Here is a 17,239-nt window from a genome sequence, read left to right as displayed (position 1 = left end):
GATCATTAAACTTTAAATGATGTCATCACTGGTTCTCAGTGGCTTTGTAAAAAAAAACATAAGCTTAATATGCAATATTAATATGCAAATTTAAGCTTATAACCTGCAATAACAGAAATTTCACGAGAGAAAAGGGACTTTAACAGTTAAAAATAATTTGTGTGCAAATGTACTAGATAAGCATAGTCACAAAACAGGTTGAGCCTTTGGTTCAGATTCAGAAATGATTCTGAGTAGACCTCCAAGGTCTATAAACAACATTCAAATACCATCCCCACCCCCCCCGGAGCTTATGTTCCACCAGAACATTTTGCTTTTAGCCTGTGCCATGATCTTGACCCAGCGATTACTGTCTGTAGACACCATCTGGCCCCAAACCCTGTTGCAATTTAAGCTACTTCTACTGAACCAGTTTCAAAGGGCTATGAGTAAGAAGATGCACGAAACTGCCATCCCTTCTGATCTCCTGATCTCTCTTAAGGGAATATCACATCTTCTCAGGTAATTGAATACAGGAATGCATCTGAGCAATCTCAGATGGAAGACAAGAATCAATCCTTTCATCTGCTTGTCTATATCCTAAATCTTTTTGCTTCCCCCCCCCCCCCCCCCCCCCTCTTTATATAAGAGTGTTAACTAGTATTTGTTTATAATTAACTATGCATGATCTTTCCGGTAACTTTCAAGTCAAGCCAGGATGTGGGTTGTCGTTTGTGTTTTTCTGTTTGTTTTTGGTTTTGACAGATACAATGCTTTTATGATGAACCGTTAGAGCTATGTTGCTGTACTTTTGAGAATTTCTATTTATAATAAACAAAGACGAGAAATCTAAAAAGCTTTGCAAAAAGAAGAAAGCAGAATTTCTTCTGGAAACTGTAAAAGAAGTCTTAGATCCTTCTGGATTTCCTATGACATCCATAGAAGGTAGTGAGCAGGAAGCACACCTGCTTCCTCTCCCCCATTTTTCCAAAATTTTCATGCATACATGAAACAGAACATATAAATACTTCACTCAGGCCCCAGTTTCTTGAAGATAACTGGGAATAGAGCATCTAACATGCTGGGCATTTTTCTAATTATGTTTTTTCCAGTTTTTTCAACACCTGTGAGTTAAACATTTATATTGATTCCAACCAATTGTACTTCACAATGACTTCACACTCAAGAACAACTCAGATTATGTGTTGTCCCATAGATCACTACCAAGATCCACAGAACCACAGCTAAAACTCTCAATGAGTATGTGATCACTGAAACTATAAAGACAATTAAACTTATCAGCAGAAGACTCCATAAAAGGAACCTGATTCCTCAAATAAATAAGAACAACAACAAAAATCAGCACAAGTCCTGCTTAGCCCTCAATACGTGTTTCAAGATCTGAATTTTCTCTACTTTCGTTTCTTCTTTTAATCCATTTCAGGCAACAGTAAAGAGATAGGTTATTATCACCTTTTGAAAGATGACATCTACTGTCAGCTGAAGGGAAGTGGAAGTGGGACCCAGTTCCAACACTTCCAAAAAATACCATGCCATCATACTCTAGTTACGTGCATTTCGTGACTATTCACTATAATGTTGTTAAATGTCACGTGCAAAGAAGTAAAATACATTGTATTTCATGTACAGCTTTGACCACCACTCCCCATACTAGTGTTTCTAAAGTCATACACAGCACAAAGGTCTCCGTGAAGTCAGGACTAGACCCTAAACAGACATGCAGTTAGCTAGCATACCTAGGACTAAATATACATTATTAGGTAAAGATCCTGCAAGAGGTTTCAGGTCTAATTTAAAAGCAAGGCTGTCCAGCTGTAAGCCTGGACTCTGGACTACTGAAGAACACGCAATGCCATGATAATTAGAGACAATACAGGAACAAAGTTGTCTTGCGTAAGTTTTAATATCTCTATTTTTCTTCACCACCCTAAGAAGTAGATGGTAAAAGCAACGTTATTTGAATGCTCTTTGGATTTTACAGGAGAAGGAGAATAAAATGCGGATTATCTTTGCGTCTAATTATCTATAAACTTTTCAGTAACTTCAGTGATCTGCTGCATTCATTCTGAATAGTTTTGGGGTGGATGACATTGTGACACTCACATACTGACCTCTTCCCAACCGATACCAAAACCAATGCCTTTCTTACTCTATCACACCTGTGTTGTCTGCAATCACTGTACTGATGCCTATGCCTAAAAAAAATGTTTCAGTGAGGTCCTGTGCCAAAGACACAAACAGCTGCCACGACAGGTCTAAAGGTTTGTCCTTTCATGGATGTTGAGGCAAGGAGAGGCTAATTCAGTGAACTCTGTTTAGTGTTGCAAATACAACAGAATGTGAATTCGGATTATTAGGTAATAATGTACACCAATGGAGGTGCTGACAACTGAGGTAGGGACAAGTTTATACAATACCGCGGTTAAACTATTTATTAGCATTAAGATGTCAGTGTGAGATTACAAAAATACTTTCAGCACTCAAAGAAAAAGTTTTAAAAGCTCATTCAATAATCCAATGAAAAGAATACCAGCATAAAAATGTAAACATTCATAGAACTAGTTTAAGTGTGAATTCCTGCACTTTTGTTGTAGCGATTGTGTGTTGCTCTATCTAAAGATCCCTCCAATGATTTCTTTAAAAAAAAGTTGTCTCAGTAATGAGTGCATTTTGATAATATTTAAAGCGAATGTCTCCACATAAATCTAGCAATATCTGACCCCTTAATGTTGTATTTTTTAAAAGAAAAACAAAACCAAAAATATTTCTTCGTATATAATTCCTAATGGTTTTAGTCATTTTCTCAAATTATTTTTAGAAAAAATTAAGAAATAGTGCTACATTCTCCCCTATATTAATCAAATTATAAAAGCAACATTTAAGGAAAATGTAATCTGCAAAATCAATCATTTCTATGTTAGAAAATGCCAGAATTAAGATTATCCTAGCAGCATTCATTTCGCAATCATCTACAGTACTTCTGGAGCCAGAATCTGAACCCAACCATCCAAAAGTCAGTCTGATGCTTTAGTCTCATTCACAATCCATCATATGATGATGCACAGCCTTTTGCTGCTTGACCTAAAAGAACAAGTTATGGCCAACTAGCTGGTTGCAGCTATAGAAATAAATACAACACACTTTGTGATTTATACATTCATTTACTAAAGGTTTGGAAACTGGATTCCTGAATGCTCTTTCTGGCAAGAGAAGGAGATGGTTACAGTCAGTTCCATCAAGAGGACAATTTTAGCATCTTTATTCTGCAAGATCATAAGGATGTGGCTAGAACTTGGGCCTGGAGAAGAGTCCAGCAGAATGAAACGTGGGGCTGGCACTCACTAACAATTGCAGAATTTTGTGAAGTAAGACCAGAAGGAGCCACAGGTTGAAAGGTCACCTTGTTCACCTGAACTTACAAAACTGGAATTATTCCCTTTTCCAGATGAACTAGCTAATCACCTGAAAAGTATGTTTTTACTTCTTTTAAAAGCAATACATTCTAGTGCTCAAGTATCCTACACTATAATACTTTTTAAAAATCTAAACCTAATGATATCATATTCAGAAGCTAACACAATATTGAATGATTTCCTCAGATTTGAAGTCAGTCACATTTACAAAATTTATAAAGTTGAAAATCTGTTTTGAATATTTTGCCTCTTTCCAGGTCCCAAACCAAACTTGTATGAGGGTGCAGTGGCTACTGCCTCCTTAGAGTTTCTCCTTAGAAGTTCCCTGCTTTATTGGGCTGACAAGAATGCACAGCTAATCTGGAGTCCCTGGGGCTCCCGAAAACTGCTTTTCGCTGCAAAGTTATCCACAGTTAAAACCTGGGGATTGAGACTCGGTTGCAGTTCATCCACACACCTTTATTTATTTAACATGAGCTGGCTATCCTATCAAGTGTTAAAGGATTACTAACCTCTAACAAATTTCCTCTATAACTTGCATGATACTGTTTCTACTGTCTCCTGTGTGTCCTGAGAAGGCTTGCCCCCAGGAAAAGAAGTGATTTCCAAAGCTTCCTAAACTGGTGGATGTGATCTCAGATGTTTGTGTGTCACTATTCCGCCCAAAACAAAGTACAGTTCCAAAGGGGACAGCATTTTCAACTACTGTTTTCTTTTGTGATCTCTCTTATTCAAATCGTGATAACTTGTTTAGAGTAACTCACAGAAAGAAAACTTCAGTAAAGATTACACTCCTGTATTGGAGAGATGCAAATAGTACTTATTTAGTACTTTAAGTCTAGTACTTTTAGTACTTTAAGTCTTTAAATAAATGGTTAGAAATATGTAATAAATAAAGCAATATACTTCTTAGAAGTCCTGTATATTCTGACAATTTCTCTTAAATCTCTTTTCTGGAAGTGTCTTTAAAAAAAATGATTTGTGAGTACAGAGAATTTCAGCAAAAATTAGTCATATGTGAATTTGAGAAATACAAAAGTACTGTATGTTGTGCATTTTTTGACTGAATATTTTACTGCACGTGGCTCCAAAAAAGAGAAGGACAGAAAACATGGGAGAACAGAGGGTTGCCTTGGAAGTTTCAAGGCATGTAGACCCTCCAAAATTAAATGCACAGGATAGAGAGTGCTTGCAAATATTCGCTGAGCCAGTGTAGAGAGGGTATGACAGAGGATAGGTTTAATCTTCTGCTAAGGAGAATGATCATTTTATAAGTGACCCTGAAGTCCATCAGAAAAAAAGACTGACATCCTTTTACTACTTTGCTTATTTTGATGAATATGATGAATATTTAGTCTACTGAGTGGGCTAGCAAGACAAGCGCTGGACAGCCTCAATTGTACATACCACTAGCATTTTTATCTAAAACATTATGACTGAACACATTCCATATTTCTTCCCCTTCTTTATCCTTTGAATGACTAATCTTTACAACTCAGCTAGAAGAACTCTATTATACGGCCATTTTTGCCTCTGACAGCTCTAATAAAAGTGTTAACATTAAGAAAAAAAAAGTTTGTTTTTTTTTTATTAATACATCAATAGTAACAATCAGCTAGACTAGTTACAGCAACTTAATTCAAAGTTACATAACTGTGCCAGACAGTAACTATTCTTATAAAAAGTGCCTTTCTAACTCCTTGCCAGGGATATTTAATTTGATGTCTAAGTATTCTTGCCGATGGGAAACCCATTTTCCATTTTAACGGCTAGCAACAAGTTTAAGTGAATAACTAGCTACTTTGAACTTTTGGGTCCCATTATGCACACAAGTTATCTACTCTGAAAAGGCATCATATAAACATGCCAAATTATTTAACCCTATGAAAAATGCTTTTCATCTGAATTATAAGTTAAACCTTTTTCTGACTTTAGAGAAACTGGAACTTGAAAAGATAAAACTTAAAGCTTGATTTTTCTTTGCCCAGAGCATATGTTATATAAACACAAATCCCCAAAAGGTGCCAAGAATTGTTCCTCTGTTTTTCTAAATGATCATGTGTGCAGTCTAGCTGAAAAGACTCATCGATTATGTCTACATAAACAACAAAAGCCCTTAGAAAAAATATCTAGATCAAAAGCCTGTCAAACACTGAACAGGAAAGAGAAATCCTGCTTTAAACATGGCCTCTTTCAAGTCTGAATTCAATCCTATGAAGTAAAAACAAAGGATTTCATAATGAAAGGTATTTAAAATTACTTTATTTTTGGAACTTAACCAGGGATTCTTTTTTCCTATACGTTAACCTTTGTCTGCCTTATATTGTAATAGAATTCTGCAAAATAGTCTTTAGAGTTTTAAATCAGTGTAGAAATTGTTTAGTCACAATTCACTGTATTCACAATTTACATTTCTAATTATTTTAATTAAAATGCAACCATGATATTTTTACCGACATCATGGATTTCTCTTTTTGTCAATGACCTGGTAATATCCACTATTAACATGGGAACACAGCAAAGTTCTTCATGGATGAGATGCATTTCTATGTGTTTTTTTTTTCCACACTTTCCTTAAGTGCATACACATAATCAAGGCGGAAAAAAAATCACACATCTTTGCAAAAACAAAACAAATTATTGTAGCTTACCCCCTATATAATTACCTTCTGTAAGCCATAGTCAAAAATGAAAGTAAGCTACACTAGAGTCACATACTTCTCAAACTGTTCTGATTTATAAAAACTGAAAGAAATGTAACTGATACACCTCTGATGTATTATAAGCCCCATATTTGAATTGCTATTCTGTTATTAAGGTTAATATGCCAACATGTGGCATGATTTACAGTGTACCATTAGTGATCTGTTTCAGAGTAACTTGTGATTTTACTGTCTCCTCTCTACATATATCAATAATAATAAAAACCTAATGTAAAATACTTGTTATATGTTTAATCATGCCAGTGACTGTATATCAAGTACACAACCAAAATCCAGTTTTAAAATAGTTCATACCTACTATTGAAGGACACAACATTCTGCTTGCCAGATTTGTTAAACGGGCATTTGTCTCAGGAAGCATCAGTTCACATCAGTTAGTTCAAAATAATGTTTTTGCAATATTCATATATACAAATTTTAATCAGAATTTATTCACTGTAATTGGGAATCCAATAGCATGGACCAGTATGTTCTGGAATGCTAACATATATATATATTAGTTTTTAAAGTGTTTGCACAGATGATCATCTTAGATATTCTAACAAAAAAAAAGTGCATACCTGGCTGGCCTCTCAAACATACAGCATAGTCAGTTAATAATGATTTCTCTAAAAAATAGCTTATTATCTCTCAGTAATTCATTAGCCTAGATCTGTGTTACACTGAATAAGAAGTAGAAAGTGACTTTTCACATAAGTCATCTGATCAGAAGGTAACAGATCTGTCTTCTATTATAAAATGCAGTGTCAAAGCAGAAAGAGATGCAATGTGACTAAGTTAAAATTATTTTAAAAATAATTATTTAATTAGTTAAAATTATTAGTGTAACTCATCAGGCCATCGTCACCCTGATGCATCAACTCCAAGTTGTATCAAAATTTGAACTGGTCAAGACAGAATATACTCTTTCAGAGCAGTGTTTCAAGAGATGCTCTGATATACCACTAGTCAAAAATCAGCTATCCACACTTCCTATAGTCTGGCAAAAGAAGAGACTAGTAAAACATATTCTATTCATTTTTAATTTTTTTTGGTCCATCCAGGACTCAGGATGCCAGTTCATCATTGATATTTCTAATATATTTTATCTTGCAGCATTTTGCACTAATCACATCCAACTATTTCATATGGATTTGCCTTATATCTGGAAAAACTTTAACTACTTTTGCTATGCTTACTCCATGTTTTTGGCAAATACAAAAGAATTATCTCTTTGGAAAGAAGTTAATGACAGATCCAGCTTCAATAATTTTTCAAGGAAAAAAAGGTTGTAAAATTGTTTTCTCTGGAATGCTGAACTTATTGGAAGATCACACACTTGAGCCAATAGCATTTGTCTTTGCTGTCATGCAAAACAGAACGAGTCACCTACAGTACAACAGAATCATTTTGTAAATCTTTTAGAACTGTGTGGCATCTGATTAAACTAATCCACATCTTTCTATGATGCCAAAATAAACAGTCTCTTTCCCACAGTGTATAAACATCGTTCCCATAACTTGCCTTTGAAATGTCATTAAAAGGTTAAGTGACGTTTCATTATTTACCTTGACTAATGAATTGTTCCATGCTGTCTTTGAAAGGCTGGAGGTGCTCTTCTAGTGATAGCTGATAAACTTTTGCTGCTTCTGTCTCACATACTGAAATTGAAATAACAGATTAGTTTAGGATGACACATCATAGTATGGGTCTACACACTGTAATAAAAGACACCCTTGAATTAACATATAGCCAGTGAAATTGCTGGAATATGTTCCTCGAGCGTACTATTTCAAGTACATACACTATGATGATATATTCAGGAACAGCTATGCTGTGGTCAATGTTTTTGACCAAAATATGAAGATTACTTGTAACCAGTGCATTATTTTAAATGAGCAGATTAACAAAAGTATTCAACTGTTTTGAAGAAGACAGGCAAATTTAAGAGACTGAACAGTGATTATGAACAGTGATTGCAAGTCAGTTTGATATACATGAACTTAGGTGAAAATACCTTAAAATAAAATTCAGTTGCAAAACCAGCACAAACTGTTTGGAGGGACCTTAATCATAGTGCATAGAGTATAGGTGATGACTTAATACCTGCGAAAACCACAGATGGGGTTAAGTGTTTTGAATTGTTCAAAAGTAACAGTGAAAAATTATTGAAGTGCAAGAATACGAGAGTAGAGTCATTATAGCTTGAAGAGACCTCGGGGGAGGACAGCTAGGTTCTTACTGCACCAGAGACCAGGGCAAAGTTTGAGCCCAAAGCTTCCCTGACATATAAGTAATTGGTTAGGTGGTACCACCATATTCCCACAGATGAACCAAGGTAATTCAGTCTGGGGCAACAAAATAATTGACACTACATCCAGAAAATGACTGTGCCTCAAGTTTTCTAATAAAAGTGCACATATGCAAAAAGTGTATTTCTCATTTACACTTCAGGGTTTCTTTCAGAGAAACAGAATTATTGCTACGTCTTTACAAACAAAAAATAATTAGAGATTAAAAAAATCTGAAGATGTAGAATGCACTATTATAACTATCTACTTTAAATACAGATGATGTCTAGAATGGGATCAGTCCAAATACCTACAGATGAGAAATAGTCTGTTTCTGATGACCGGAAATAAACAAATAGTAGCCTTAAATACATTATGTGTTCCAAAAATGTGATTCTGTAATATTTTAAAGGATTTCAGGAATTTAAAAAAATAATAATAATTAGTTGTCAGGTCATTCTTACCTAACCAAGCATGAATTCACAATCTGTAATAACAACATTATCTAGTTTACAGCAACAAATTAATGACATATCAGAAAGAGCATGGTGGTGATATTGCAATTAAAGATAATGTAATTTAAGGTAATGAACTGGAGATTCATTACCTATAACAAATGCTGGTCAGCCAGCCCACTGTAGATCTGTACCTAGTCATTCAAGCACCAACAAGGTAAACAGATATGATGGTAGTCACATCACTCTTTTGTATTGTTAGCTGTGGAAATTGATTCATCTTTACTGTACTACTCATCTGTTCTGCTATGTCTGGGACAAATCTTTGGATAATGCAGATTTAGACCTCAGACACTGTTTAATCATCATTCCTCATAGCTGTGAATACACAAAAGACAACTAGCAGTATTGATTTTAAAATGCACAAATACAGAAAGGGAGACTGATTCAAATCATAATCAGCAAGTCCACAGAAGCAAAGCGAAGCCAGGGAGACAATAACAATTTCAGTCTCATTTTAATTTAGCTTAAAGGAAAATAGAAATAAGTACCAGCATATTTTTAGAAAGCAAAACAAAATTGAACACGAGTACGTTCAATTAAACAGGTAACCCTGCTTATGAAGCAATTTTATTTTTTTTTTTAATATATATACATTCACATATTTAAATGGGCAGGCCTATAAAACATTCAGTCATATGTTAAGTCAAATATGCATATGGAATTACTACTGTATGTGAAACATTCCTAAAATTGGAGAAATCTATTATTTCAGAATGGAACAGAATAGAATCTGTTCCTTTGATAAACAGATATTTCTGTTGGTCAACTTATAGCCTGTTGCCACAGTGATTCAGCTTGCCTTTTCTATGCTGATATTTTTGCTATATTTGAAGATTGTGAAAAAATATCAAGGTGTGTTGACACTTTTAGCAAAGAAAACTTTTAAATTCCTTATAAAAATCCTTTCATAAAAAGCATGAACAGAGTCGTGTCCCAAAAGTTCTCAAAGTATCTTCAAGGTCTTTAAAAGTTCCATGAATTTTCATACAGCATAGAATAGACAAAATAGAGGAATTATGTACCATTCTGCAAAGGAATGAATTCTGACAATGACATTTTTACACTATTCTTTTCACCTATTCAGAAATAAGTAACAAAGTTGCGAGACGCTATAAACCCTGCCATAACCATCCATTTCATGTCACTCAAATTCCATATCTGTTTCCAAAACATGTATTACATATTCTTCACAGGGTTAAGATTCATAGGGACCTTAGTTTTATGCCCCATTCCAATAGCCTGAAGCAGTCCTTTTTCAATATCTATAAGGAAATGCAGGGATATACTATATTTTATATTCAACTTGCTATGAGAAAGAAAAACATACGTAATATTGTCAGAATGAAATGTCTTAACCAGTCAGATACTGGAAGAGCCCTTCCATGGTTGGTTGGTTTGTGCATATGCGGGGGGGGGGGGGGGGGGGGGGGGTGGAGTGGAGTTAATTATATCTTTGTTTCTCCAGATTGCTTTTTGTGTGTGTGTTTTTTTTTTTTGTTTTTTTTTTTTTTTTTGACTTCTCCCTACATGAAAAGACTACAATTAGTCATGTTCAAAAGAAGAGCAGTTCAGGTTTGGTTCTGACCCTATTCCTGAATTGCTAATGATGTGTGATGTGCAAGTCACTTAAAAAACAGAACACCCCCCCCCATTCTTTTTTTTTTTTGCTTTACAGAAAAATACCATATATAATATCCAACTTTAAAAAAAAATAAATAAATAAAAAAGGGAGAAATGCTTTCATTATTACCGCACTAATATCTATGTTATAAACTGCCAGCTTTGAGACAGATAGTGTTTAGAACAAATTAGCTCGTTGGATGCTTTCTTCATTAAAGAATTAACAGTCCTGTCAGCTTTTTCTTCTACATGTTTCCTAGTTCTCCAGAGCACCAAGTTTGGAATCATGGTCTCCCTGCACAACCTGTTGGTTATAGCACTCATTTATCATGTTCTGTAATTTGTCACCAGAGCATAAAACCCCTCTATTTGGATGAGATATTGTTATTCCTCACAGTAACTGAGGGAATTACAGTGGTCATTGTATGAAAAGAACATAACACACTACACAGTTACCAATATTTCTGCCCAAGTGAAGGAACATGATACAGAATAAATATGTCAGAAGTGTGTTTAATAACTTCTAAGCAATGTGGAGGTGAAACATGGAAAAAAATGTATGCAAAAATGCCAGTCTTCCATATTTAATTTCCCCCCCCTCAGCTTTATACTCAATCACATTTTACACAAAACAGCTCAACTAGACTTCCCAGATATCAAAGGACTAGGGTGGCAAATTAGATCTGCTGTAATGAGTTTGTAAAAGTTTTGTCTAGAACAATAGCTTGTCTCTTTTCCGATTCCATCAAGTAAACTCAAAATTTGCCTATTATCAACCCTATGCTTACAGGTTTGGTTATTCTTACATGTTGGGAGATCTTTAAGCAACATAAAGACAATACTAGTGTAGATAGCTCCGTTTATTTTAAGCAGATTATAATTTTTTTTATAATGTTAAAATGGAATGGTGTTCAAGGCGCCACAGATGAGAGTAATGTAGGCCAACACAAAAGCCAATCACTACGTAGAAACTTATCTCAGAATCTGGCATTGCCCAAGCAGACACAAAGAAGGATAAAAACTTCTTCACATTGCTTTAGATAGTGAAGGTTTCAGTTGTCTGTAGTCCTGACTACCCAGTCCACATGCACTGACCTCGTACTTTCTAAGGACTTGAAATCCTAAGCAGGTGTTGGTGCAGGCCGAGACACCTCTTTCTCAACTTTCTAAATCATTATTGACATATAAGCAGTATTTCAACAATGGAAAAGACCAACAGTCCATCTAATTTCATCCCCTCTCCTAAGTTGTAGGGGACTGTGTGTGATTCTCTGGAGAAGCAATGCAAATGAGCTTTTCTGAGAGGAACTTCTAAGTCTCGTGTGCTATCAGTCTCAAACTGATATATGAGCTATCGGTAAATCAGATAAGCTTTTTGAGCTAGCAGTCTCAAACTGATAGCTTTTTGCCCATATGTACAAATGGAAATTGATGTAAAAAAAACAGGTCAGGAATTAAAAATAAAATGTAATTACAGCTGTACACAGTATCTTAAGAATCTCATCTCATTCACTATTTCCATGTAAAAATACCATTAATTGCCATTTCTCAAATCTGTGTTAGACTGCTCTTTAAAAAAAAAAAACAAACTACTACTCCTACTTTAGGTCAATATATTAAAACTGCATGAAGTTTCACAGCAGCCAATATTGATTAAGAAACATCTACAAAAATGCAAGAGAAGTCACAAAACATTCCATGCACTGTATTAATGCTTCCATTAAGTGACTCCAGTAAGTGATTTAAGATATACCTAATTTCAGCATCAAAAACAGTTTTTGTTTTTTTTTTTTTTTTAGGAGAAAAATGTTTTCAAGATTTAAAGTATCTTTTTATTGCTGTTTTCCAACTAGTTCTTCTGGATGCCAAATTTTAGTTCTTGGAAGTGCAAATCTCTGCTACTCATATTAAAATATGCTTTTTTGAACAAAATGCATGAGCAGATGATCAATGACTCCTCAGGCTTACTGTATTGTCTTCAATCAGTATAGTAGTGAACAGTATGATTTTTCTTTCAGCACTTCCAAAACACACAAGTTTCATGTCACATAAAAACAAACAACAACTACAAAAACCAGCCCAACAATAAGAAAGCAAACAGAACTGTGAATTATTTTGGGATGGTTAATGAACTGAGGTTTGTTAGGCTGTTTTGGTGAACCACATCTGAAACCACAAACTTACACGAGTCCTGTAGAACTCAGGTGGATTTTCAAGAGTTTAAGATACCTGAGAGAACAAGTTGCACTAAGATTTAATAGACTATTTGTTTATGTCTTTAAGGAATTTTGTCCTTGATTTTCAGAGGGTCTGAGTACTCAGACTCCCCCAGGAGATATGCCTGTGGCCAACTTGCCTGAAAAGTATATAACAGCATAACCACAGCTTTCACAACTTCCTCAGTTCTTTCTTATTCCTTATAGATGCACCTTCTGACTTTAAAAGAGAGTTTAGACTTTATCAACGGAGAACAATACTCATCTCATCGAAAGAAACTGATGAACTCAGCTACAAGCACAGAAAGAGCTCTTAATTTTCTTTTATTTATTTTTTTGGAATTGTAAAGGCTTACACTAAGAACTGATGAATCTTCAAGGGATTCCATAGACAGCTCCTTGTTTGCAGTTTTAAGGACAGTAAAATATGACTCACAGATTGACTGAAAGCCTGGCTTTAGTTTACATCTGGTTTGGGTTTAGGAGTCTGCATGCTGCATAGCTGCAGCAATTAACCCTTTCAGTGATAGCAGAACAAACAGCTAGAATTTCTGGCTGCATAGCTGTTAATGAGTAGGCAAAAGTAAAGATTTCATTTGGTTAATACAATAGCTGCTTCTGTAAAGATAAATCGTACAGATGACAGTAGGATTGACTAAAACAACTAGTGTTCTGTCATTTTTAAAAATATTTACCTTGAGAGATTTGGCATTTTATTATAAAGGGCTGAGAGCATCTTTTCAATAGAATATGGATCTATGGATCATATAACAGAAGGTTTTAAAATAAAGCATGTCTTAACCATGATAATCTTCATTCCCCGTTATATCAAAGCTATTGACAGAGAACAACAGAAATGCAGACACCTTGAAAGTGTCTGTTAAAGTTTTTTGAAGTGGTAATGAATTACCTCCAATAATGCATTTTTTTCCTTTCATTTGAATTCTCCATCTCCCTGCCTTCCTTTCAAACAGCTTAGAATACCAACGTAGGAGTACATTCAAAAAAATAGGTTTGTGGGAAACCTCTTTAGATAGACTTCATTTAGTCAATTTAGCTATCCAAATCCTCAGACAAGACTCAAGACTTTGCTTAGCAATTAGTTTTAGGGGAGCAATCGCTTCCTTTCCTTTTATCTGTAGTGGTACCCTAAATGTATGCTTAACTTTCTGTTATGTAAAGTTGGAATTAATACTGCTCCTGTTCCCAATCAAGAAGTGACACTGAAATGTTGCCCAATGTTTTAAACCAATAATCAGAACTTTAATGTAAATTGTATCTTCTAAATATGAAAAAAAAAATAGGCATTGGGTTGTGTGTGGGGGAGACGATGTGCAAATGGAAGGGTGCATTTTTTTTTTTTTTTGCACTTTAGCCTGCATATATTAGTATTACCTATGAAAGAGCTAACAGTGGATGCGATCTCATCACGCACCCCAAGCGCAACAGTTGGCCATGAAAAGAAAAACGCCACCCCAAACTACAGCTGGACTACACTTTTAGGGTTGGGGCCTCTCTAAATTTCAGTAGTAACCATTACTAAGCCAAAAGGAATGATTTGTTAAAATCCAAAAAGGTTATAATAGATAACTATGAATAAAACTGGTAAGAAACCAAAGCATAACATATCTACTATCCCATTTCTCTGTCCCATATTGACTCCACCCCAGATTCAATCACAAGAAGTCTTTCTACTGCATGATATGTTACTTCTAATCCTGATTTACACAGACCGTATTAAACCTGAGACCACATATCAATCCTAAAAATAGGAGATCCAAGTTGAATAGACAATTTTAGGTCATGCTAAGAAGCGAAGAAGCACAGGAAAAATAGGGAAGATGTATTTTTCCAAATTATTATGGGGCTTTTTTCAAAACATACTTTTTAAAAAACAAAGTGTTCTGCAAATGCTTAACAATTTATAAACATTTTCATTCCTATTTATTTCAAATCAAAGAGATTTGGCCATACCGTGGGCCATATGGCCTAGCTTCTTACGAATGGATGCTTTGCAATGACTTGCAAGCACTCACAGTTGGAAAAAAACACATCACTACAAAACAAATACTTAAATTATCATAATAATTATTACTTGTAATCAGTTTTCAATCAACAGTATTAAGTATGACAATACTATGACATATAAACAAGTAATGACTTTGACTTGATTTTATAGCGTTCTGTATGATATGGTGTTATTACTCTCCTCAACATTCCACTAGTCAGATTTATTTTCTGCCTGACATTGTTTCTAATTCCATTTTAGCTGAGCTTCAGTGAAAGTTTTGCAATAAATGACAGTTGAATTAGTTTTTGATTTGCAAGAATAAACTTACTATTGTAAAGCTAAAATGCTAACAAGTAGCCAAAGAACAGTTTCTAAACTGTCTTAACCTGCCATAAGTATTTCATAAATACTGTTATTACCATCCTAGTTCTTTCCTAAACAAAATACATGCCCTGAAAAATGTCATGGGCCACAAATCCAGATTTTTCCTAAGTCACAATTATATCTACAGAGAGTGTCAGAACATTGAGAAGATTAAACATTAGTTTATACAATACACGTTTTCCACATCTGTCTGCCTCACCATTCTGAAGTATCTAAAAAAATATGCTAATAATACTGGATATACAACACAGGTCCTAATCAGCAAAAGTCATGCATCATTCTTGTGACCCTGGATGCCCAATTTTCTTTACATGGTGAGTTGATTTAAGTCATGTGGCAAGTGCTAAAGTTTCTTCTGTGGAATGACATAGGAACAGAAGTCATTGCTTGGCATGACTGCATCAAGGAACGTTGCTGACAGCCAGGAGAGATCAAAAGCGGATCAAGTTGCTTAACAAACTATATGTCACTGAAGTCAAAAAGGCTAAAGAATCCTGGAGAGCTGTGAAATATGGAAGCAACAGATGGAGCCATACTCACTTTGTTGATAAAAAGCTCTACCTGTTTTTTGGTCTTCAATTTCTTATAAAGAATCTACCATATTAAGTTTATCCCTGTGGATATTACCTTAAAATAACAACCAAATAAAAAGCCTGAATAATCTGCAAGCATTATATTGTATGGTTAGTGGAATTTCTGCTACACTAGCTTAGGTGACATTTTACTTGTTTTTGTTTGTTTGCTTTTTATACAGAAAAAATGTAAATTTCTGCCTTATTAATCTTGGAACAGGCACACATCATGCTTTGTGAAAGTCTTTTGGACTTAATTTAATTTAGAATCCCTGAAGAGATTCTCTTTTCTAACATTTACAAATTTCAAGGCATATAGTTCATAAAACACAAAAATGGACAAGAGCATCCACAGTCAAATAGATGAAAGCATACATTATGAGAGCTTTTTCTTCCTAGGCATATCAGAATAACTACTACTTTCATACAAAAATAAGCCTTAGCTCAGAACTGTGAAACAGCGTGACAAAAATTATTTTACAAAACCATGAAGATGATTTATATCTGTATGTTTCTGTGTATGTTACTGACATATTTATATGGTAAGATACAGCATTTCTAGAATGAAATGCTATCGTTATGGTTACAAAACTTTTTTTTCTTTTTTTAATAATAAACCTCCAATCTGTGGTTTTGTTTGTTTGGCTTTTGTTTATAACTTTATAAAAGGATCCATTTGGGATTGCCTCTTTCCCCCATTTTTACAAAACGTGATCTCACTATGCGTTGTTTAACGAGTATTTTAAACTAACATACCCTTAAACTGGTGATATTGCCTGTATCAATGTTATGTGGATTTTTTTCCAGTGATAAAATACAAAATAAAGCAGGGAAAGAAACATCAAGAACAATACATGGTGAAACTCTCATTAAAAATTCCACCTAATCACAGATGAAGATGGGACCATGGCTACAAACCACATCTAACTGTAAAACTGGAATACATCCATAGACATCTATTCCTGTCTTAAAGTTTGGTGATATTCAGTATTTCCCAGGAATATTCAATACTCATTTATTCTCAGCATCTTCAAAAGTAGAGGATCATATTTAGGATTTTGTCATAATTAGCATCTTACAGCTCTCCCTTTCTGGTCATTTAACGAGGCACTTGCTAGTTCTTCAAGTTGTACAGTTCCAGATGCACATTAGTAAATCTGGTAGTGTACTTAAACTAAATGCACAGGAAAACCACTTTGAAGTCATTTTATCCATTCAACTAAAATTTGCACTCTATTTAGAAAAGACCAGCGTTAAATATGGTTATTCTGCCTCTTTGAATGCATTACATTTAAACAATTGGAATACCCAGAATTTTTAGTGAATGCTCTTGCAATCATAGTTTTTGGTTTTTTTTTTAATCATTTTGAATTCAGGGTAACACTTTTCTTTGGAAAAGAAGCACATCAAAAAGCATTTTGCATAACTCAGGGTTGATAAGAAAGCTGTGAGATTGCAAACTGTTATTGAAATTTTTACTTCATATCCAGGTGTGGATGCAGACAGAGGCCA

At 34.6% G+C, this 17,239-nt stretch overlaps 1 protein-coding gene across 1 annotated transcript in view; it reads right to left on the bottom strand.

Annotated features, from left to right (window-relative positions):
• The window catches only part of FMN2 (formin 2), a 158,860-nt gene that overhangs the window by 40,360 nt on the left and 101,261 nt on the right, over nt 1-17,239 (bottom strand). Inside the window, exon 15 of the mRNA XM_035558836.1 lies at nt 7,684-7,776. Coding sequence (XP_035414729.1) covers nt 7,684-7,776 — 93 coding nt within the window. The remainder of the gene's footprint in view (nt 1-7,683; nt 7,777-17,239) is intronic.

The sequence above is a fragment of the Cygnus atratus genome, chromosome 3, assembly GCF_013377495.2.
Source record: "Cygnus atratus isolate AKBS03 ecotype Queensland, Australia chromosome 3, CAtr_DNAZoo_HiC_assembly, whole genome shotgun sequence".
Lineage (NCBI taxonomy): Eukaryota > Metazoa > Chordata > Aves > Anseriformes > Anatidae > Cygnus > Cygnus atratus.
The sequence above is the reverse complement of the archived record's forward strand: the minus strand, read 5'-3'. Positions and strand labels throughout refer to the sequence as shown.